Source organism: Dama dama, chromosome 25, assembly GCF_033118175.1.
Source record: "Dama dama isolate Ldn47 chromosome 25, ASM3311817v1, whole genome shotgun sequence".
In the NCBI taxonomy this organism is placed as follows: Eukaryota; Metazoa; Chordata; class Mammalia; order Artiodactyla; family Cervidae; genus Dama; species Dama dama.
The window spans coordinates 76,335,012-76,357,758 of record NC_083705.1 but is presented as its reverse complement, the minus strand read 5'-3'; the positions used below and the strand labels follow the sequence as shown (position 1 = coordinate 76,357,758).

At 61.1% G+C, this 22,747-nt stretch overlaps 1 protein-coding gene across 1 annotated transcript; it reads left to right on the top strand.

The window, feature by feature from the left end:
* Positions 1 to 5,346: 5,346 nt before the first annotated feature.
* SLC6A19 (solute carrier family 6 member 19) lies at positions 5,347 to 22,433 on the top strand. Its single transcript, XM_061129370.1, has 12 exons — positions 5,347 to 5,685; positions 11,737 to 11,877; positions 12,609 to 12,746; positions 13,981 to 14,162; positions 14,529 to 14,639; positions 14,982 to 15,094; positions 16,701 to 16,829; positions 16,931 to 17,087; positions 18,594 to 18,798; positions 19,171 to 19,330; positions 20,270 to 20,432; positions 20,574 to 22,433. Exons 1-12 carry the CDS (start codon positions 5,484 to 5,486, stop codon positions 20,775 to 20,777), a joined length of 1,905 nt encoding a protein of 634 aa, XP_060985353.1. The 5' UTR covers positions 5,347 to 5,483; the 3' UTR covers positions 20,778 to 22,433.
* The last annotated feature ends 314 nt before the right edge of the window (positions 22,434 to 22,747 follow it).

Sequence of the window (22,747 nt, the reverse complement as noted above, 5' to 3'; positions counted from 1 at the left end):
ACCACTCTAATGGAAGAAAGTGAAGAAGAACTAAAGAACTTCTTGATGAAAGTGAAAGAGGACAGTGGAAAAGCTGGCTTAAAACTCAACATTCAAAAAATGAAGATCATGGCATCTGGTCCCACCATTATTCATGGCAAATAGAAAGGGAAAAAGTAGAAGCAATAACAGATTTTATTTTCTTGGGCTCCAAAATTACTGCAAATGGTGACTGCAGCCCTGAAATTAAAAGATGCTTGCTCCTTGGAAGAAAAGCCATGACAAACCTAGACAATGTGTTAAAAAGCAGAGACACTATGGCTGATTCATATCAATGTATGACAAAACCCACTGAAATGTTGTGAAGTAATTAGCCTCCAACTAATAAAAAAAAATGCAAAAATAAAAAAATTTAAAAAAAATAAATTGTGGTATAAAAAAAAATAAAAAAATAAAAAAAAAATAAAAAGCAGAGACATCACTTTGCTGACAAATGTCTGTCTAGTCAAAGCTATAGTTTTTCCAGTGGTCATGTATGGATGTGTGAGTTGGACTATAAAGAAAGCTGAGTGCTGAAGAATTGATGCTTTTGAACTGTGGTGTTGGAGAAGACTCTTGAGAGTCCTTTGGGCAGCAAGGAGATCAAACCAGTTAATCCTAAAGGAAATAAACCCTGAATATACATTGGAATATCTGATGCTGAAGCTCCAATACTTGGGCCACCTGATGCAAAGAGCCAACTCATTAGAAAAGACCCTAATGCTGGGAAAGATTGAAGGCAGGAGGAGAAGGGGAAGACAGAGGAGGAGAATTGTGTTGTTATGTGTACTAGCAATATACCGTGAGAAGATAAACATTAAGAACAGTATTATTCATCAGTTCAGTTCAGTCACTCGGCCATTTCCGACTCTTTGTGACCCCATGAATCTCAGCACACCAGGCCTCCCTGTCCATCACCAACTCCCGGAGTTTACTCAAATTCATGTCCATTGAGTCGGTGATGCCATCCGACCATCTCATCCTCTGTCGTCCCCTTCTCCTCCTGCCCCCAATTCCTCCCAGCATCAGGGTCTTTTCCAATGAGTCAACTCTTCGCATGAGGTGGCCAAAGTACTGGAGTTTCAGCTTCAGCATCAGTCCTTCCAATGAACACCCAGGACTGATCTCCTTTAGGATGGACTGGTTGGATCTCCTTGTAGTCCAAGGGACTCCCAAGAGTCTTCTCCAACACCACAATTCAAAAGCATCAGTTCTTTGGTGCTCAGCTTTCTTCACAGTCCAACTCTCACATCCACACATGACCACTGGAAACACCATAGCCTTGACTAGATGGACCTTTGTCGGCAAAGTAATGTCTCTGCTTTTTAATACGCCATCTAGGTTGGTCATAACTTTTCTTCCAAGGAGCAAGCGTCTTTTAACTTCATGGCTGCAAACACCATCTGCAGTGATTTTGGAGCCCAAAATAATAAAGTCTGACACTGTTTCCACTGTTTCCCCATCTATTTCCCATGAAGTGATGGGACCAGATGCCATGATCTTAGTTTTCTGAATGTTGAGCTTTAAGCCAACTTTTTCACTCTCCTCTTTCACTTTCATCAAGAGGCTTTTCAGTTCATCTTCACTTTCTGCCACAAGGGTGGTGTCATCTGCATATCTGAGGTTATTGATATTTCTCCTGGCAATCTTGATTCCAGCTTGTGCTTCTTCCAGCCCAGCATTTCTCATGATGCACTCTGCATATAAGTTAAATAAGCAGGGTGACAATATATAGCCTTGACGTACTCCTTTTCCTGTTTGGAACCAGTCTGTTGTTCCATGTCCAGTTCTAATTGTTGCTTCCTGACCTGCATACAGGTTTCTCAAGAGGCAGGACAGGTGGTCTGGTATTCCCATCTCTTTCAGAATTTCCCACAGTTTATTGTGATCCAGACAGTCAAAGGCTTTGGCATAGTCAATAAAGCAGGAACAGATGTTTTTCTGGAACTCTCTTGCTTTTTTGAGAGTCCAAAAAAGTCAGATGCAAGAAGAAATGTGATGGAAGACCTCCACATCCTACACACACACACACAATAAAACGGGGACTTCCCTGGTGGCCCAGTGGTTAGGAGTCTGCACTTTCACTGCTGAGGGTGCAGTTCAAGCCCTGGTAAGGGAACTAAAGACCCCATAAGCAACAAGGTGTAGCTGAAAAATAAAAATTTAAAAAAAAATCTATGAAACATTATTGAGAGAAAAAAGACCCACACTAATGGAGGGATGAGCTACATTCATGGTTTGAAAAACCCTATATTGTTAAGATCCCATTTAAACCACACTATAGATTGAATGCATTTGAATCACAATTCCAGAAGCTTTTCCGTGGAGACTTACAAACTTGTTCCACAATGTATGTGGCTTTAAAGAACATGGCTGGAAGGAATGAGACCTGTGATAAAGCTTCAGGGATGAAGGCTGTGAGTCCTAGAGAAGATGGTGGGCAAAAGACTGATGGAACAGAACGTAAAGTGGAGAAAGAGACACCGTGCGCGAACGTTTGTGGCAGAGCCAGCTCTGCGGGAGGCAGGAAAGGGAGGCGCTTTGAGCAACGGTGCCCAGTAACCGCCCCTCCCTAGGAAGGGCTCCTGGCCGATCGAAGGTTGCCTAGGCAACACCTGACAACTCTGCGAGGATTACTGACTTAACCTGAACGCTCCTGGACTAAACATGAGGATGTCTTCACGACCTTGAGAGGGCAAAGGGCCTTTAAAGGAGGGCAGGTGGGACAGCACTATAAGGAGGGCTTCTCATTCCCAGCACCCCAAGTGCAAGGGAGGAGGCTCGTGGGGCCCCCAGGACCCAGGGAGCAGGACCGTGTCCTGGGGGGCAGAGGGAGGGTCAGCACCCTGCATGGAAGGACACCCGAGTGGGCTTCACGGGAGGATGGTGGTGTCGCAGGTCAAAGCCAGCATGCGCTTTGGGCCAGCAGGGTCCCCGTGGCCACAGGGCACAAAGGCCAGTGACTGGTGACTGTGTGTGTGGAGCGTTCCTGGCCGGCTGGGGGGTGACTGGCTCGGTCCCCTTGAACACAGTCTGGCAGCATCTTCTGCGGACGGGCCCCGTGCCGCCCGGGAGGCGCCGTCTGCCTGTGGGTGCCTCCCCGAGGGCACCAGGAGGTGGGCAGGGGCTTCGGAGCTGTCCCGCAGCGGGAAGATGGATGAGAGGACAGACCAGGCCCTTCCTGCTGGGAGACAGCTGGGCGATGGTGTGAAGGACTCGGGGGCCTCGCTGAGCCCGGGAGCAGTCCCCGCCGTGCCGTCAGAACGGCAGGGGGACAGACAGACGGACGGTGCTGTGGAAGCGCAGGGCCTCTGGGAGTTGGGATGCTCTGGCTCTGTCTGTTAAGATGCTGTATTTATTTATTATGGGCTGCTCCCGGTCCACATGGCTGGCCGTGGGCCTTGCTCTGGTGGTGGTGCTTTCTCCTGACGGGCATCTCCTGCCGAGGAGCGTGGGGTCTGAGGTGCGGGGGCTTCAGTAGCTGCAGCTCCTGGTTGCTCCTTAGCACGTGCGATCTTCCTGGACTAGGGGTTGGACCTGTGTCCCTGGCCCAGGACCACCGGGGAAGCCTGACGTTCTCGCTCTTCATCCGGGTGGTGGTTCCATGGATGTGCCCGCTTTATGAAAAGTCACCAACATGTCAGTCAATAACAAAAGACACGTGTTCACAGACACACCACAGCAATAGTTATAAGAGGATAAACTGCAAACGGCAGAGACATGCCTTATCAGGGAACATTTCTGCAACAGTGGGCAAGCAGACAGGGTGCATGGGATGTTCCGTATTAGAAACAGTATTTGAAAGAAAAGTTTCACAAAGCATAAACAATAAAACAAATCTGATTTTAAGCTTAAAAATGTTTAATTTAATGAAAGGAACACTCAAGACATAATGTTTAGTAAAAATCATGCACGTTTTCACATCGTGGGTAAGTATGTGTCACTCATCCTTAGAAAACTGTGTGGAATAAGGAGAAAGCTCCGGGCGGGAAGTCTCTGATTTTCCTCATCGAGCACGTGTTTTGTGATAAAAGTCGTTGGGTCAAGTGTGAGTGAACAGACGGGAAGAGGGGAGTGGATACAGAATGCAGGACACGAGCCAGGAGCCGGAGTCCCCATCCCCCGGGGGGCGCGTCAGGGGGGTGTGGGCCGGGCCGGGCGCCTGCGTGAGGGGGTGGACCTGATTCCCAGGAGGCTCCTCGGCTGGAGGGGGGCGAGGTGAGCGGGCTCAGAGGCCTTTGGCCCTCGAGTCTCGGGAGCTGGTGGAGGTTCCAGGGCCCGGAGCGTGGGGGCCACACCTCGCCTCCTGCCAGCAGCTCTGACCCGGGGTCTGTTTGCGTTTCTGTCTCCCTCTCTGCCTCTGGGTCTCTCTCTGTGTCTCACTGTCTCTCTCTCTCTCTGTCTGTCTCCCTCCATCTCTCTCTCTGTCACTATCTCTCTCTCTCTGTCTCTCTCCATCTCTGTCTCTGTCTCTCTGTCTCTCCATCTCTGTCTCTCTGTCTCTCTCTCTCACTATCTCTCTCTCTGCCTCCCCCGCCGGCCCAGCCGTCCAGTCTGTGTCTGTTGCAGGAACCAGATGTCCCTGGAAGCGTATCTGGTTTCTCTCTCGGGCTTCCTCCCTCCTCAGACTCGCCTCCCCCATCCTGGGGGCAAAGGTCAGGGTCCCAACCCGCCCCCCACCTCCCGTGACCCCCACCCGCCCTCCCTGGACAAGCTATTCCGGGAATGTCAGTGTGATCCACGCAGTGGCGTGGTGGTGGGCAGCAGGGCTGGTCCAGGGCTGGCTTAGATGGAGCTCCCGTGAGTGCTCCTCTTGTGGCCCCAGCTGGGAGGCCGGGGGGGCCACCGTTCCGTGACCCCCGTGGTCACCCAAGGGGGCCACCCAGCTCTCTGGATGCACAGATGGCTCCCAAGTCTCCCGGCCTGACCTCTGCGCTCAGCGGGCAGGGACCCCGCTTCCCGCCCTGTCCCAGTGCCCGGCCCAGGCTCCTAGTGAAGGCACAGAAGCCCCACCTCCTGGCGGGCGGCGGACGGGAGACATCAGGGCGGTGGCTCTGAGTCCCCGGAGGGACCCACAGGGACGAGGGCCCCGTCTGGAGGCCCCCAGCTGAAGCCGCACTCCCTGAGGAGCGGCTCAGAGCCCAGGGGGCCAGGCAGCATCTGCCATCGGGGTTCTCTGCCCCCGGAGTGCTGGGGTGCCCGGTGCGTGCAGGGGGCGCTGGGGGCCAGGCTCACCTGGGCCGCTGGGTCCCGTTTGCACAGGGGCGGAGCTGACGGCCGCCCAGGCCGGAGGGTCCAGGCGCCTCTGCAGATAAGGCATTAACAGTCTGGCAGCCTCGCCCTTGGGATCTGCTGACACTTCCTTTCGGCCCAGGTGCTGGGGTGAGGTGCCAAAGGTTTCCTATAAAGCCCCAGGTCTCCGGCCGGTGGCCACTCGCTGAGCTCGCGGACCCGCCCGGACCACCATGGTGAGGCTGGCGCTGCCCAACCCCGGCCTGGAGGCCCGGATCCCGTCGCTGGGCGAGCTGGAGCGCATCGAGCAGGAGGAGAGCAACTCGCGGCCCAAGTGGGACAACAAGGCGCAGTACATGCTGACCTGCGTGGGCTTCTGCGTGGGCCTGGGCAACGTGTGGCGCTTCCCCTACCTGTGCCAGAGTCACGGCGGAGGTAGGCAGGTGGGCGGCGGGCAGGACGACCCCCGCGGCTGCACCCCACCCGGGGCTCCTGCCGGAGCACGGGCCAGCAGCGACATCCTCCTGGGGCACCACATCCCAGGTCGTGTGGGGTGGGGCGGGCTGGGCCCAGGAGCCCTCCCGTGGCCCTGGACCTGCTCTGACCCGGGCAGGGGCGTCAGAGGGGCCCCCGGCTCCTCAGGGGGGCCCCTCCTCTCAGCGAGGAAGATGAGGCCAGCGCTCAGTAAGCCCACCACGCGGGCACCGGGCTGAACCCAGCTTGTGTCATCAAGGGCACCCTGGCTTCAGCAGGCACTTAGCTCCCCGATGGACAGAGGAGGCGGCCGGGCTGGGTGCAGGTGACCCCTGAGAAACCACGTGCATCCCGGGCAGGAGTGGGGCCTCTGCCCATCCCGCTGCCGCCAGAGGCCTCGGGGCCTGGCCCAGAGCCCAGGGGTCTCCCTCCACGGGGGCTGAGGCGCCCCGCCACCCACCAGGTTCTGGGCCTGGGTCCCCACAGCCCCGTTCCTCCACCTGCCCTCCTGCTGTGCGGGAGCTGCAGGGACAGAGGTCACACCGTGGTCCCTCTGGCCCCGCGCTGGCCCGGGGAGCTGGACGCGGGAAGGGGATGCTCCTGGCTCTGGGAGCTCTTGACCCCGCCTTGGGCGGCACAAGCCAGCTCTCGTGAGGAGAAACTGCAGGCTCCCTGCGGCTCTGTGACCTGCGTGTCCTCCAGAGGAGCAGGTGGAAGGGGCTGTGCTGGGTCTGCCCGGAGACCCCCCTGAACCACCAAGGGCTCGAGCCGCCTGGGAGGGAAGGTGTGTCATCGGAACCTCTGGGCCAGCTGGCGCCTCCTGGACTGAGGCTGCCACCTTGGGGGCTGGGGCTCGCGGAGCCCAGGAGGTCAGGGCTCCCGCCTGAGTCATAGCCTATGCCCGCAGGGCCCTCAGGGAGGCCGCTGCCCCTCCCTCTGCAACATGCCAGTCACGACCCCTCAGGAGCCGTCCTGGGGGAGGGTCCCCAGCTCGGGGACCAGGAGGAGGGCTGGCTGCTCCCCTGCGCGTGGGACTCGGGGGCTGCTCTGGATTGACCCCGCTGACGGGTGGAGGCCCGTTGCTGGTCCCTGGGAAGAGGGGGATGGACCCCAGAGCTGGGGAGGGACTCCCAGGGCGAACATGCTAGAAGCAGCTTAGGGGTCTTCCGGGCAGTTGGCCAGAGCAGACACCAGGAACTCAGACCCCCAGGAGGCCAGGTGCACACTGACTGGGAGCTGGGGGACCTGGGAGGATGCTGCTGCGTGGACGCTGCCCCCCAGCACAGGGGAGGGGGACGCCGCGGCCCCCACGTGGGTCAGGGCCCCGCCCCCCGTGCCCCTGTCCCTCAGGAGGCCCGTCCACTGTCCTCTGGGCCAGCTCACGGGCTGGGACCCGAACGGCCCGCCCTCCACGCCCAGGAGACCATGCCTGAGGCCAAGGCGGGGTGGCTGGTGACCCGTCAGGGTGACACTCCCATTCTCGAAGCCCTAGCTGTGGGGAGCGGAGCAGCTGTGTGGCTTGAGGAGCCCGCCTTCGAGGGTCTTAGGGGGCCTCCCATCCCTGCTCATCCGTTCTGGTTTGGCGAAAGCTTAGTTAGTCTCCAATTATTTCCAGGAGTTTTGGATAATTTAAAAAGTAAATGAATTTTTGCTTTATTTTTAACTTTATATTATGGGGGGGAGAAAAGTCTATACAGAAAAGTAGACAGAGCCACGATGAAGACCCATGATGTAGGCTTGACCGTCAGCGGTGTTCTGTGGCGTTTGCTCAGTGTGGCCGTGAGCGGCCTGTGCACATCGCGTGACCCCGGCCGTGGCGTCGTCTCAGTCCCCCGAGCAGGAGCCCGGGGCGCTGTGCCCTGCCTCCCACAGGCTGGCCGCCCTCCTGCACTCCCCCGGGGTCTGCGCTCGCCCTGGCAGGCAGCCGGGCCTGTGAGGCTGAAGGAGCTGGCCCCTCTAGGCAGGTTTGCTCCCAAGGGGGGCGGGCAGGACAGAGCGTGGGTCTCAGCTCGCTCGGCTTTGAGGAGGACCGTCTGCTGCCTCCCTGGGCTCAGGGAGGTGGGGGCCCTCCCGTGGCTCCCGCACCCGGCCCCCCCGCGGGCCAGGGTTGTCCTCCCGTCCTCTGTGCCCCTTGCTGGGCCCCGCCGCCAGGCCTGCACGCGCCTGCCTTCCTGTGTCCCTGGGTGAGCGCCCTGTCGGGCCGCCGAGCCAGGGTCTCACACTCACCTGTGAGTGGAGTCAGCAGGCGGGCAGCGTGCATGCTGCGGTCCGCCCCTTGACCGCGAGTCTGGGGTCTGCAGGCCAGGTGCTGCCTTTCTCCATCTCCCAAGCCCCATCCTGCCCTCCCCAGTGCCAGGAGGTGTGCCCACCCGGGGTGCCTCCCCACCCAGCTGTGTCCATCCCAGCACAGCGCCACCTCTGTCCATCCAGCGAGCCTGCAAGTGCACATGGGCTGGGCGCCGCCCTGGGGGACCCGGCTGAGCAGGGCCCTCGGAAGTGCGGGGCCCAGGAGTCGTGACCCTAGACCCTGAGCCAGCCTTGGGCCTCCTCTCTGCCCCCAGGCCCTCCGGGCAGCGCCTCGGGCTCCGGAGTCCCCGGTGTGAGCCCGGTGCCTGTAACTTGGAGGCCGGCTGGGCCCCCACAGACCTGCAAGGACCAGGCCCCGGCGGCCAACAGAGGGGACCAGGGGAGGCAGGACATGCCACGCAGCTTTGCCCCCCGCCCCTTGAGGGCTGGCTCCACAGCCTAGCGGCCCAGAGTCCTGACTGATGGTGGGGTGGGGGTGCAGGGGAGGCCACGGGTGAGGGCGGGCGGTGGATCCCCCCTGCGCTTCAGGGAAGTGGAAGAGGGGCATGCGGCTCCAGGGCGTCTGGGGAAGCAGGCGGTGTCCTGGAGAGCCCGCCCATGGGAGCAGGAAGGCCCCCTTGGCTCCTGTCCATTCTGGACGCTGCGGGCCGGGGGAGGGCAGGGGGCAGCAGCCTCCGTTTCCACTGGGTTTCCCTCCTGGAAGCGGCTGAGGGTCTGTGGTCACAAAAGCCAGGCGCTCCTGGGAGACTCGGAGGCGGAGCGGTGCCCCACCTAAGGCTGCGCCCCTGTGGGCTTGACCTGAGCCCCAGGGGGCTCTCTTGAGTTCCCTCCCCCGCTTCCCTCCTCCCCCCACCTCACTTCCTGAGTTCCTAGAACTCCTGCTCCCTCCGGGGCGTGTTCACCCTCCTGCCCCGCGTCTCTCTGCACGTGTGTCCTCCCTCGGGGCTGACAGTCTCCTCTCTCGTCTCCGGGGACCTTTGGAACCCACCGGGCGCCGGGCACTCCGTGGCTTTCCTGCCTCCTAAGACCTGCAGCCCACCCCACGCCTCTGTTTGACATCCCCATTCCCGCCCCCGCAGCAGACCCAACCTCCAAAGGGAGCCAAGAGCCGCCCATCCAGGAGAGAGCAAGGGGCCGAGGGCCTGCCTCTGGCTGGTGCTGCCAGGGCTGGGGGTGCCCGTGTGGACTTGTCCTGGCCCCACCCTCCCGCCTCTGTAGAAGCTGAGCCTCCGGTCCTGCAGGAGCTTGTGGGGGTGGCTGGGGGGCTGGTGTAGGTGCCAGGACCACGGGGAACAGGGGAGGCTTCCTGGAGGAGGGGCTGTCTTATGAGTGGGGTTTTCAAGAATGAAGAGGAGTTTCCCAATGGCGGTGAAGGGGCAGGGAGTCCAGGGGTAAAAGTGGCATCATGAGAGGAAGGGATGGGATGGGGAGCATGTTTTCCTCTTGGTGGTTTTGCTCCACAGGTTTTCAAATCCAGCTCCTGAGAACCTCAGAGAGGCAAATCTTACTTCACCTTTACCTCCATGGACAGAGGGACAGGCGCTGAGCCCGCAGCTGGCTGAGCCCCAGACCCAAGGCTGCTGGCTCCCCTCCATTGAGGGGTCTGGCCTGGGGGAGGGGTCTGGCCTGGTGCCTTTCCTTGTGTCCCAGCCCACACCCTCGCCCCCTGACCCTCGGCACACTGCTCCCCGCCCCACACAGCACCAGCCCTGGAAGAAGCCTGTGCCCGGAGCCCCAGGTGGGCGGCCAGGCGTGCGGCCAGTCGCCCTGCAGCTCCCCGGCATGGGGACCGAGGGCGGTCCACAGGTGGGAGAAAGTGCCGCGGGCCCTGGGGCCCGTGCCCCCAGCGAGAGGGCACCAGGGAGGCAGATGGAGGAGGAGAAAGAGAAAAGGCCGAGGGATTAACCCAGGAGCCAAGCGGGGCGCCAGGCCAGCAGACTAGGAGCCCCCTCCACACGCGTTCCAGGTCCCCCTCAACACACACACACACACGCACATGCGCACACTCAGGCACAAGAGTACACACGGACACAGTCTCAAACACACCTACACACACACTCAGCTTTACATGTGTACATCCATGCACGCTCATACATATACAAGGACACACTCACTTGTACACACAAGTGCACACTCACTTGTACACACGTGTCACGCTTACACCAAGTGTCTGGATACATGTGGAGGCACCCACATGCTCACACATACACACTTATTCACATACATGTGGACACAACACACACATGTGGATAGGCACACGCACTACACACTGATGTACTCACGTGTACACACATGTATACACACATGTACACACATGTATACACACGTGTACACAGTGCCATGCCAGCAGGGACCTCCCGCTCAGGCCTGACACCCACGCTGCCCAGGAGGCCAGTGTGCGAAGGCTGCGGCCTGGCTGGCGTCCGGGACAGAAGCGGGCACAAGTGAAGGATCTAAGCTGCTTGAGGGGGAGCAGAGAACGTATGTTTCAGGAGGTGGAGGCGGGGCGGGGAGGTGAGCGGAGGAGGGCGGGGAGACGGGGCTGCATGAACCGGGGGCGGGGGGGGGGAACCTCACCCCTCGGCAGGCCTCTCCAGACCCCAGGACAGGGTGGGGGGACCTCACCCTGAGGCAGGCCGCACCGGACCCTGGAACAGAGCGGGGGGGACCTCAGCCCGCGCGGCAGGCCACGCTGGACCCTGGGACAAGGCGGGGGGATCTCACCCCTCGGCAGGCTGCACTGGACCCCAGGACAGATCGGGGTGACCTAACCCCACGGCAGGCCGCGCCGGACCCTGGGACAGGACGGGGGGACCTCAGCCCGCGGCAGGGCTCGCCGGACCCCGGGACAGAGCAGGGGGACCTCAGGGCGGGCGTCCCAGGCCACTGCTGGCGGTCCGGGTGCCCAGGGAGCCTGACCACAAGGCCCCTCAGACTGGACCTGAATCCACTTTTAAGCCCTGAAGCAAGTGTTTCCAATCCTTATCGGCCAGTTTCAGCTCTAGAGCCGGTGACCTTTGGTAACTGCCGCTGTGCTAATCTCAGCAGAACTGTGCTCAGCATGGGGCCAGGCTAGGTGCGCTGGACAAGGCCCCCCCTCCCCGCTGGTTCCCCCAGAGCCTGGGTCAGGGGGAGGAGCCCGGACGGCTGGTAAAACCAGGGCCTGGGGAGGGAGCTCACCCCTTGGGGGGTTTGGGATGGTGGGCCCACGTGCACCATGAAGGCAGGTGTTCACGGGGCCCCTGCTACGGGCAGGCCAGGCCCTGGGGCCCATCAGCGAGCGGAGACACAGACCCCAGGTCCCGCTGCTCCCTGGCCCAGAGCGGGGTCCCCAGGGCTCAGATGCGACCCCTTTCTGTGCGGGGTCTGGGCCGGCCTGGAGCTCCTGGCCTTTTCCCCTTCCCCACCCTCGAGTGAGGGTGCCATGGGCCGACACCGCCAAGGGGCTCACCCCGGCGCGTGCCCCTCCCTGGGCTCCTCCCACACGCGGACGCCATCCTAGCTCTCCAGGGACTGGGGGTCAGGCAGCGTCCTGTGGGGACCGCGGACAAGCCGGCCACCGCGAGGAGGCGGCACAAGCCCCCCCCAAACAACGCCGGTGACCGTCAAGGGCGTGGTCAAAGGCGACATCCTTAGTCACGTGACCATCCAGCGACCCGCCCTGACCACGCCCCCACGCCCCCCACCCCGCCCCCCGCCCTACAGGAGCGTTCATGATTCCGTTCCTCATCCTGCTGGTCCTGGAGGGGATCCCGCTGCTGCACCTGGAGTTTGCCATCGGGCAGCGGCTGCGCAAGGGCAGCGTGGGCGTCTGGAGCGCCATCCACCCGGCCCTCAAGGGCGTAGGTGCGTCCGCGCCCAGGCTCAGCCTGGGGTCCGTGCTGGCAGCACGCGCCACCCGCTGTTCCCTTTAGGTTTCAGAGAGGAGACAGCCCAGGGCTGCACGCCCCCACCCTGAGGCTGTTGCCACCCCTTTCTTAGACTCTTGTGGGGGTGGAGGGTGGGCTGCAGAGGCTATCCTGGGTACCTGGGGAACACAGGGCCTAGCGGGGGCAGACACAGGGGGAGAGCAGAGCCCCCCACTTCCTGCCCAGAGCTGGGACTAGGAGGGATGCTGACCGCAGGGTGCCTTCCTGCGGCCTGGGACCCTTCTGTTCACTCACACCCAGTGGGCCAGGAGGCTCTCCCCAGAGATGGCCTTCACTCCAGCACTGACCCTTCATTCCACAGTGACCCCCTACACCAGCACCCCCATCCCAGCAGTGATCCCCCTACCCCAGCAGTGACTGCCTACCCTAGCTGTTATCCCCACCCCAGCACCCCCATACTCCAGCAATGCCCCCATCCCAGCCATGACCCCCTCCCCAGCAGTGACACCCCTATCCTAGAAGTGACCCCCCTACTCCAGCAGTGACCCTCCACTCCAGCATTGCCCCTACCCTGGTGGTGACCCCCCACCCGAGCACTGCCTCCACTCCAGCAGGGACCCCCCAATCCTAGCAGTGACCCCCAACCTAGCAGCGACCCCCACGTCAGCAGTGACCCCCGCCGCAGCACTGACGTCCCCTCCCCCCTAGGCATTGCGTCCATGTTTGTGTCCTTCATGGTGGGCCTCTACTACAACACCATCATCGCCTGGGTCATGTGGTACTTCTTCAACTCCTTCCAGGAGCCCCTGCCTTGGAGCCAGTGTCCACTCAACGCCAACAAGACAGGTGAGCCCTGGGGGGCTGGTGGGGGCGGGGCTGGCCTGTGAGCAGCGCCCCCTGAATCTCTAACAGCCACGTGGTCGTCGCCCAAGTTTAGCAAAAACTCAAACACAGTAGGGGGCAGACCTGCTCCATGGCCTCCCTGGCTGCACCCGGGGGCCCTTCAGGGGATGTGGGCGGGGTAGGGTGGGAGGGTCTGCCAGGATTAGACCACTCCTGCCTTGGCAGGGTCTCACTGGGGTCCCATGAGCCCAGGGGGGCAACCAGGACCCTGAGATGCTAGGTCTAGAGCAGAGAGAGTGCGTGAGGCTAAACAGAGCCACCCGGTGCAGGCTCTGGCTTGAGACCCCCAAAGACTGCTGGCCTCCTGAATGACTGAGTGGCGTGCCCAGGGCTCTGACTCCCAGCTAAGCCCTGGGTCTGTGCCTGCCTGGGGCAGGGTTGGGGGAGGGGGCAGGGCTGGGGGAGGGGCAGGGTTGCGGTGGGGCGGGGTTGGGGGAGTGGCAGGTCGTCAAGGCCGGCTGTGCATGCTCCCTGTGTGCACGAGTGTGTGCATGGGTCTGCACTTGACTATACATGCAAGTCTGTTTGGTTTGTGCATGCTTATGTGTGTCTACAAGTATGTTCATGTGCAATGAGTGCATGAAAGTGTGCATGTGTGTACATACATGTATGTTGTGCATGCTGTTGGGTGTGTCTCTGTGGGTGTGCATACACATGTGTGCACATAGTGAATTCTCTCTGTTGTGCGCGTCTTTGTGGATGTGCACGTGTAAGTACATTTTGCATGTTGTCTGTTGGTATTCCTGTATGGGTGTGCACACATATGTATGTGGTGCATGCTGTCTGTTGAGTGTGAGTGTGCACACATGTATAAGTACATTGTGCGTGCTGTTTGTTGCATGTATCTGTGTGGGTGTGCACACATGTGTGAGTATGTTGTGGACATGTCTATTGTGTATATCTATGTGGGTGTGCACACACATGTGTAAGTATGTTGTGGTGCTGCCTGTTGGGTATGTCCGTGTGGGTGTGCACACATGTGTGAGTATGTTGTGGACATGTCCATTGCGTATATCTATGTGGGTGTGCACACACATGTGTAAGTGTGTTGTGGTGCTGCCTGTTGGGTATGTCCGTGTGGGTGTGCACACATGTGTGTGCACAAGTTCAGTGTGTCCTGGTGTCAGTGCCCTGGGCCCACGCTCTCGTGGCCCTCACTGGTGTGGTACGGTGTCAGGTTACGTGGAGGAGTGTGCCCGCAGCTCCTCCGTGGACTACTTCTGGTACCGCGAGACCCTCAACATCTCCACCTCCATCGATGACTCGGGCTCCGTGCAGTGGTGGATCCTGCTGGCCCTGACGTGTGCCTGGAGCGTGCTCTACGTGTGCACCATCCGCGGCATCGAGACCACCGGGAAGGTGCGGGGCTGTGGGCACTCTGGGGGACGGGGGTGGCCCCTTTAGCATCTCTGAGGGTCCGGCCCCCGCCCGCCCTCTGTCTGGGCAGTGTTTGCTGGTGGCCCAGGGCAGCGCCCCAGACTCAGTGCTGGACCAGACGGCTCCCAGACACACACTTCAGAAGCCGCAGGTGGGGGCGACAGTGGTGCCCGTCTGGATGGCGGGAGCTGAACGGTGACCGTGGTCACGAGAGGACATGGAAACCAGAGGGGGAAGCTGGGGCCAGGGCGTGGGAGGAGGGGGCACGGTCCGGGGTCAGCCCTCCTCCTGGTGGTGGGCCCCCACGTCTGCCGGGGCCCCCCGGCCCACAGCTGCCGCCTCCCGCAGGCCGTGTACATCACATCCACGCTGCCCTACGTTGTCCTGACCATCTTTCTCATCCGGGGCCTGACGCTGAAGGGAGCCACCAATGGCATCGTCTTCCTCTTCACACCCAACGTGAGTCTAGGCTGCCTGCCCACCCCTGGCTCCGTGCCCCCGCTGGTCCCTGGACACCAGACCAGCACCTCCTGGGCTGTTCCCGCTTCCTGGCTGCTGTGAATGTCTGTCCAGCGCCCCTGGACTCCGGCCGGGCCTGCGCGGGCAGTGCGCACCAGCTCGCGTGTGGCTCGGGGCAGAGGGCCACCAGCTGTCGCCTCAGGGTCGTTTTCCCTCTGGCCTCTGCTCAGTGGCCTCAGCTGTCACCTCGCCTCCAGGCTCCTGTGCCCTCCTTGGATGCCCCTCCTGGGTGCCCCCCCCACATCCTGTGGTACACGGCTGAGGGTCTCTGTTTGGCTGCAGGTCACGGAGCTGGCCAACCCGGTCACCTGGCTGGATGCGGGGGCCCAAGTCTTCTACTCCTTCTCCCTGGCCTTCGGGGGCCTCATCTCCTTCTCCAGCTACAACCCTGTCCAGTGAGTACGCTGGACAGGGGTCCCGCGGGGAACAGGGGGGCGGCTCCTGCAGGTGCCTGGCGCTTGGAGCTTCGGTCTCCCCATCGGACCTGCTGTGAGGCTGCAGGGGTTGGGCACTCTCCAGGGGTGCCAGCCCAAGTCTCCCAGATGGTGGGCGGCGGGGCTAGAAGCAGGCAGGCCAGCTCCCAGCTGAAGGCATTCTCAAGAGCTGCGGGGAGTGGGTGCAGCTGTCCCCCGGCCCCCCTGTGCCTTGGCCTGCGTGTCCGTCTCTCTCCCGAGGCCGGCTTGTCCTCGGCCTGCATGTCCATTTCTCTCCCGAGGCCGGCTCATTCTTGGCCTGCGTGTCCGTCTCTCTCCCGAGGCCGGCTCGTCCTTGGCCTGTGTGTCCGTCTTTCTCCCGAGGCCGGCTTGTCCTCGGCCTGCATGTCCATTTCTCTCCCGAGGCCGGCTCATTCTTGGCCTGCGTGTCCGTCTCTCTTCCGAGGCCAGCTCGTCCTTGGCCTGCAGACGGGCCTCACCGGGCTGTCCCTGCTCTCTGGCTGCTGAGAACATCTGTGCTCGAGCTCCGTGGGCACCTGTTTTCGTTCCCCGCGTGTGTGCCCCGAGGCGGAGCACGGGCCTCGTGGCAGCTCCAGGTCTAACTGTCTGACAGCCGCTGCCCCCTTGCAGCCCCCGTAGGGCCGAGTGGGAGCCTGGGTCCTCCCCGCCCTCGCCCATGCCCATGCTCTCAGATGCTTGGGTTCCGGCCATGGGGTGGGTGAGGCAGCTCACTGAGCTTTGCGTTTGTTGTTTAGTATTATTTTTTTTTCCCGCCTGCCCTGGGTCTTTGTTGCATTGTGTGGGCTTTCTCCAGCTGCAGCGAGCAGTATCTTCTCTTGTGGTTCACAGGCTTGGTTGCTCTGCAACCTGCAGGACCCTCCCAGACCAGGGATCGAGCCTGTGTCCCCCTGCACTGGCAGGCGGGCTCCCATCCACTGCGCCACCAGGGAAGCCCCTCACTGGGGTCTGGTTTGCGTTTCCCTGGGGGTTCTTGACGGAAGCACCTGGAAGGATGGTGCCTCAGCGGGTGGGAGGTCAGGGGTCATGCACCGAGCTGAGGGAGGCTTTAGGCGGCGAGGTGGAGATGGGCGTCCTCAGCCATGAAGGCCTGGGGTGAGCTGGGGGACGGCAGCGTTTGTGGGGGCAGGGAGGGGGGAGGAGGGGGAGGGAGGCGTCCAGGCCTGGGGACGGGGGCACCAGGCCCAGGCCGCCTCTTCGAGGCCTCTGTGGCTGGTGGTCAGAAGGTCCAGGCTGCCCTGCATGAGCAGGGCTGATGCATCACCTCCTGAGCCCAGAGCAGACGCCGGCCGAGCGGGGACCTGAACACAGGGTCTTCAGCCCCAGCTCCGGGGTCCCCAGGGCATGGGAGCACCAGGGGGCTAGCAGGCTGCAGCAGGCATGGGGGCCGTCACCTGGTGCTCGGCGAGCCCCCCCCACCCCGCCCAGCGGCAGCTCAGCCTGTCCGGCTGGCCCAAGATGCAGCTCTGACCACCTGTTGTGATGCGGGCTGGCCAGGTGGACACCACGCCCTCCAGCCTGTGCTCACCGATGCCGCTTCCGTCCACAGCAACAACTGCGAGATGGACTCGGTCATCGTGTCTGTGATCAACGGCTTCACGTCCGTGTACGCGGCCACTGTGGTCTACTCCATCATTGGCTTCCGTGCCACCGAACGCTACGATGACTGCTTCAGCACGTGAGTGGCCAGCGGGCACCCCAGCAGCTGTGGTGGCCTCGTCCCCTCCTCCGCCTCCGAGGAGCCCGCCCGGACTGGTGTCAGCCTCACTCTCTTTCCAGGAACATCCTGACGCTCATCAACGGATTCGACTTGCCCGAAGGCAACGTGACGCAGGAGAACTTTGCTGAGATGCAGCAGTGGTGCAACGCTTCCGACCCTGTGGCCTACGCCAAGCTCAAGTTCCAGACCTGCGACATGGATGCCTTCCTCTCAGAGGTAGGGCCAGGGCAGTGGGCACCTGGGGTGGACACTGAGCCTCCCCTGGAAGTCCAGTTAGGACAGACCTGCCCCATGCCACATGGCCACCCACCCTGGCCGTCCTGCCCCACGGGGTTCAGACACTGGGTCTAGGGCACCAGCACCTATTGGGCCATGAGCCCCGCGCATGAGGCCACGAGATGCCCTCCATGGGCCTGACCTCTCCCGTGGCCTCATGTCAAACACACAGAAACACCCCATGGTCCGTTCTTACCATAATTCTGCTACACAAAGGTCAGAGTTGTCGTCACTGTCCTGAAATCACTGGTGGCCATCAGGCTCCCGGGATGCACACAAGCTCAAGTGCCAGCCCCCAGGACAAGTGACATTTCCTGCTGTGATTGCTCATAGGCTGGCATCTACTAATCTTAGCTTTGCAGTTCTCTTATTGGGAGCCGCACATTTCAGGGGCGTGTTGAGCATTTTGAAGGCCTGGCACTGCTTCTCCAGCGACAGCACCGTCTTGTTAGAAGTGGACACAGCAAAGGGTCCTCCCTGCCTGGCTGTCTCCGGGGAACGTCACAGGGGCTGCGAGTCTCAATCCCCCTTCCTTTTAAAAAGAGACAATCTCAAGGTGCCAGTTCTTGCCTAGAAGCTCAGTTTGTGGGGGTTTAGTGAGTTTACGCAGTCGGTTTATGCCCTCCTGCACCCCTGATAGTCTTCCATCAGCCATGAGCGCCCGCCCCCAGCCCTGGGCAGTGCTGACGGGCTTCCGCTTTCCCAAGGGTACAGGCTGTTAGACCTCCCAGACTGCTCCTCTGCGATGCGGGCTCCACGGTGCTGGGACGACCCCCCTCAGCCTCCCCACGGCTCTGAGTCCTTGCGTCCCAGGAATGTGGGCAGATGCCGCAAGGGGGATCCTGTGGGATCCCGCCGGACCTGCTGGCTCCTCATGCAGCCCCTCTGAGCTCAGGGCTCTCTGTGGAAGTTCAACTCCCGGGAACCCTGAGCCCTAAGGGGGCCCAGTGTCTGAGGCCTCACTCACCTGCGTGGGCCACTCCATGCAGAGTGTGGTCATTACGCACCCACGAGCAGGTTTATGGCGCTACCTGCCCCGCGGGCCGCTCTGAGCACTGGTGGGCGCACTTCCAGGGGGTCTGTTTCCGGGACTCGCTCAGGCCCGCTGAAGTCAGTCCGCACAATGGCCTCGGCTGTGGGCGGGGGCGGGGCGGGGCGGGGGACTCCCCCTGGTGAGCAGATGGCAGTCCATGCCCATCTGCCGAACACCTCTGTCTGGGCTGCACGGGGCCCCAAACACCGCCGGACAGTGTGGTCAACTTCCCAGTGATGTAACCAGTTCAGCCTTTTCAAATGCACCTGGAGCTAAAAGGCAAGAGCTGCAGTCACTCCATAGAATGGCTTGCATCAGCCGTGACTGCGTGGGTGCAGAGCCATCCCGGGTCAGGGCCAGACCGGCCAGTGGGCACCTCGGAGGGCCCCAGTGACACGCCTGCTGCCCCGCAGGGCGTGGAGGGCACCGGGCTGGCCTTCATCGTCTTCACTGAGGCCATCACCAAGATGCCAGTGGCGCCCCTCTGGTCCGTCCTCTTCTTCATCATGCTCTTCTGCCTGGGCCTGTCGTCCATGTTTGGCAACATGGAGGGTGTGGTCGTGCCCCTGCAGGACCTCAAAGTCATCCCCAAGAAGTGGCCCAAGGAGCTGCTCACAGGTGGGCGGGGCAGTGGGCGCGGGGCCTGTGGGTGGTGGGTGGGGCCTGTGGGTTGGTGGGCGGGGCCTTGGTTGTGGGCGGGGTGTGGGCGAGGCCTGTGGGATTGTGGGCGGGGTGTGGGCCGGGCCTGTGGGCACTGTGGGCAAGGCTGCGTGGGCGGGGTCTGTGGGGATCGTGGGGCCTGCGGGTCTGTGGGCGGGTCTGTGGCCTGTGGGCTTGTGGGCGGGGCCTGTGGGCCCTGTGGGTGGGGCCAGGAGGACCGGCTTAGGGGGCACGGTGGGGATCGAGGCCGTGGCGCAGCGGCCAGAGGGAGACTGCAGCGGGCGTGGGGGCAGACGCCCGTGACCGCACCCCCGCCCTCTGCCGCCACAGGCCTCATCTGCTTGGGGATGTACCTCATCGCCTTCATTTTCACATTGAACTCCGGCCAGTACTGGCTGTCTCTTCTGGACAGCTACGCGGGCTCCATCCCCCTGCTCGTCATCGCCTTCTTCGAGATGTTCTCCGTGGTCTATGTGTACGGCGTAGACAGGTGGGGGCCGGGGATGGGGAACCCCACGGGGGGCGCACGCAGCGCCGCGCAGGTGTTTCTTCTGTCCGACGTGGTGTGGGGGTGGCCTGGCCCTGGGAGGGCAACCGAGAGGCCATGAAGCTCGCGCAGGGTGGAGGGTGGGGTGCAGACCGCACCTTCTGCAGCGTCCAGATGCCTCCCCCCAGGCCTCGGGAAGGGCACTGGCAGCAGCAGCAGGAGGCAGCCTGGCCTCGGGGCGAATGGGAGAAGGCAGGACGGTGCACAGGTTTGCTGTGGGCCGAGGGGCTTCCCCAGGACCCCTCCCAGGACCCTGCCTGGAGGATGGAGGGAGCTGGTGTTTTACTCCAGCCCCACTGCTCTGCCGGGCCTGCTCCCAGGGGTGTGAGCAGGGTTCCTCTGCCAGACAGAGGCTCAGGCGAAGACAGGCGGACAAGTGCGGCAGGGTCAGCCATCCCTGGGCCAGTCATTCAGGGCATCACGGATTGGCACTGTGTTCTTAATAGGAGTTGGACTCACCACTGCTCCATAAACGATCTGGTGAATCAATTAAGGTTAAATGCACAAGCCCGTGGAGGGGGCCCCGTTAAGACCCCCAGTGCTGCACCACTAAAAGTGCTGGTGAGGCTGCCCAAGGTCAGAGCCACTGCCCTGCCAAGGAAACTGAGACAGGGAGCTGGACAGCTCCCTTCCTCGGTCCCCAGCAGCTCTGCCTGGGGCTGAGGAGGATGCGGCCTCTGACGAGAGTCCACGCATCCAGCCCAGCAGTAGCACCTCAAGATGGCGGGGCTTCCCAGAGAAGGTGTGTCTACCAAGATGGATGTGAAAGGTCAGAGTGCAGCATTGCAAAGCAGAGACCGTCTCTCCAGGCGTGGAGAGGCTGCCGCTCTCTGCCTTCCTCTGCCTTCCGGGGACTAAAGGCCCTTTGGCCTCTGCTTCCAGGTTCAACAGGGACATCGAGTTCATGATCGGCCACAAGCCCAACATCTTCTGGCAGGTCACGTGGAGAGTGGTGAGCCCCCTGCTTATGCTGGCCATCTTCCTGTTCTTCTTCGTGATCGAGGTCAGGGAGGAGCTGACATACAACGTCTGGGACCCAGCCTATGTGAGTCCTGGGCCTCCAGGGTGGAAAGGGGCAGGCTCCCCCTCCCTCTAGAAGCCAGGAGGGAATCATGAGGGGTGGGTACCTTGCCCCAAGGGAGACCCTGGCTGCCTGGTTGCTCACCCAAGGCCGCTCTCTCTCCAGGAGGAATTTCCCAAATCCAAGGAGATCAAGTACCCGGGCTGGGTGTATGCCGTGGTGGTCATTGTTGCTGGGGTCCCCTGCTTGGTCATCCCCTGCTTCGCCATCTACAAGCTCATCAGGAACTTCTTCCAGAGGCCAGGGGACCAGCGGGCACTTGTCAGCGCAGTGTCTGCGGCCTCAGTGAATGGTGACCTCTCGTCCTAGGCAGCCCAGCCTGTGGGGTAGGGGTGGTGTCTGAGGAGGGAGTGGGCTGCACATGTGTGCACATGTGTGTATTATGTGAGGGTGCATGTGTGGGAGCATGTATACATGGGTGTGTGTGTCTGTGTGTATTCATGTGAGTGTGCACATGTGTATATGTGTACACTGTGAGTATGCACGTGTAAGAGTGTATCCTCAGTGTGTGGGTATGTCCCTGCATGTGTATGTGTGCGTGTGTATACATGTGCACGTGTGCGTGTACATGTGTGGATGTGTGCAAGCATGTGTGCATAACAAGGGACACCCTCCTGGTATGGTTACACACACATGTGAGTGTGCACATGGATGTGTATATGTGCACGTGAGCACATGTGTGAGCAGGTGTGTACATGAGCCAGTGTGAGTGTATTTGCATGTGTGTGAGTGTGTCTGCATGTGTGTGAGTGTGTCGGCATGTGTGTGAATGTGTCTGCATGTGTGTGAGTGTGTCCCAGTGTGCAAGCATCTGTGTACTGTGCCTGTGTGCTCATGCTTACGTGTGTGTGTACAGCTATGTGTGTGCATGTGTGTGCATGCGTTGCCTTGCAGCACACACTCCTGCTAGCAGGGCCTGGGGAGCTGACAGGCGGTCCATCTCCGCCCCGCTCCCAGAGCGTCAGCTGCCATGGGGGTGGGGGCTGCTGTGCACGGCCCGCTCATCTCGGCCCCTTGGATCCAGTCTTGGTGCCTCCGCCCTTTCCTCTCGAGGTCCCCTGCGACCTTGGGGTTCTTGCAGTGAGGTTGGGGCTCTCACCCCGTGACCAGGAGCACCCGTCTCAGGCCCGTCCGGAAGAGGCCAGTGAGCTTGAGAGAACTTGGCCAGCCCGGTGGGGCCCCACCCATCCGACAGAGTCTTGGCCACACCCAGGCATCGTGAAGGCTGATCTGCTTAATCCCTGCATCTGGCTGCCAGCAATAGATGAGCAGTTAAACAAAACTCAGCTCGGGTGACTTAAGGCAGACCCCCCCCCATCACACTGTACGTTCTTGAGAGGACATTAACTGCGTGAATATTTAGCCAGATGTTGGAAAAGACGGGTTGTAGGATAACTCAGCCTTGGCCACCGCGGTGGAGGACCGTCCATGCGTCCCGAGAGACATCAGGGACCGTGAGGGCAGGGGGACTGTCCACCTGCTGCTGCTTATTGAAGCCGGCGTTGGTGCCTCCCTCCCGTGGGGGACGGGATGCCACACCCAACCTGATCCAAAGTTACGTGAACTTGGGTGTTTGTTTCCAAGACCCGGTCACCTCCACTTTCCATGCAAAACTCAAGTTTATGTTAAATGGGACTTTCTGAGGATTCTCTGTGCAGGACCAGAGAGCCAAGTGGTGGGTGGGAGACTCCTGGACGGCATCCTTGGGACCCACCTCCTCTACTCCCAGAGCTGTCCAACCCGGTTGGGAAAACTGCTCAGGACCCCTTAGATACACCCCACCCCACCCCCGGAGTACATGGAGGGGAGACACACTCCCAGAAGTGACCTGGTCGGGGCTGGGCTGTCCTTCTCTGTCTCTTGGTGAGGGGTTCTTTCATAGACTTGATATTTTGCAAATTGTTAGAAATTTGGGGTTTGTGGGTGTCGTGTGTACGTGTCTGAATAAATCACTCTCTTTCATAGTCTTGGCCTAAGTGTTGTCTAAACGAGAGGCAGACAAGCTCCAGCCTGAGGGGCTGTGCAGGACTGCGGGTCTGCTGCATCCACGGAGGGCCCCCCGCCCCGCACCACTGCTTCAAGCTCCCGGCGAAGTGCGGGGTGGGCCTTGGCCTCCGGTGGGGGCTGCTGGTGAGGTCTCTGGGCGGGGGGACAGGGAAAGGCCGAGCCTCGCCCGTCACCTGTCTTCCCTCTCCCACTCCTTTCCATCTGATTCTCCCTTCCTCAGCGGGACCTGCACTTCTGGGGCCCCGTGTTTGGGACCATGCAGCCCGGCTAAG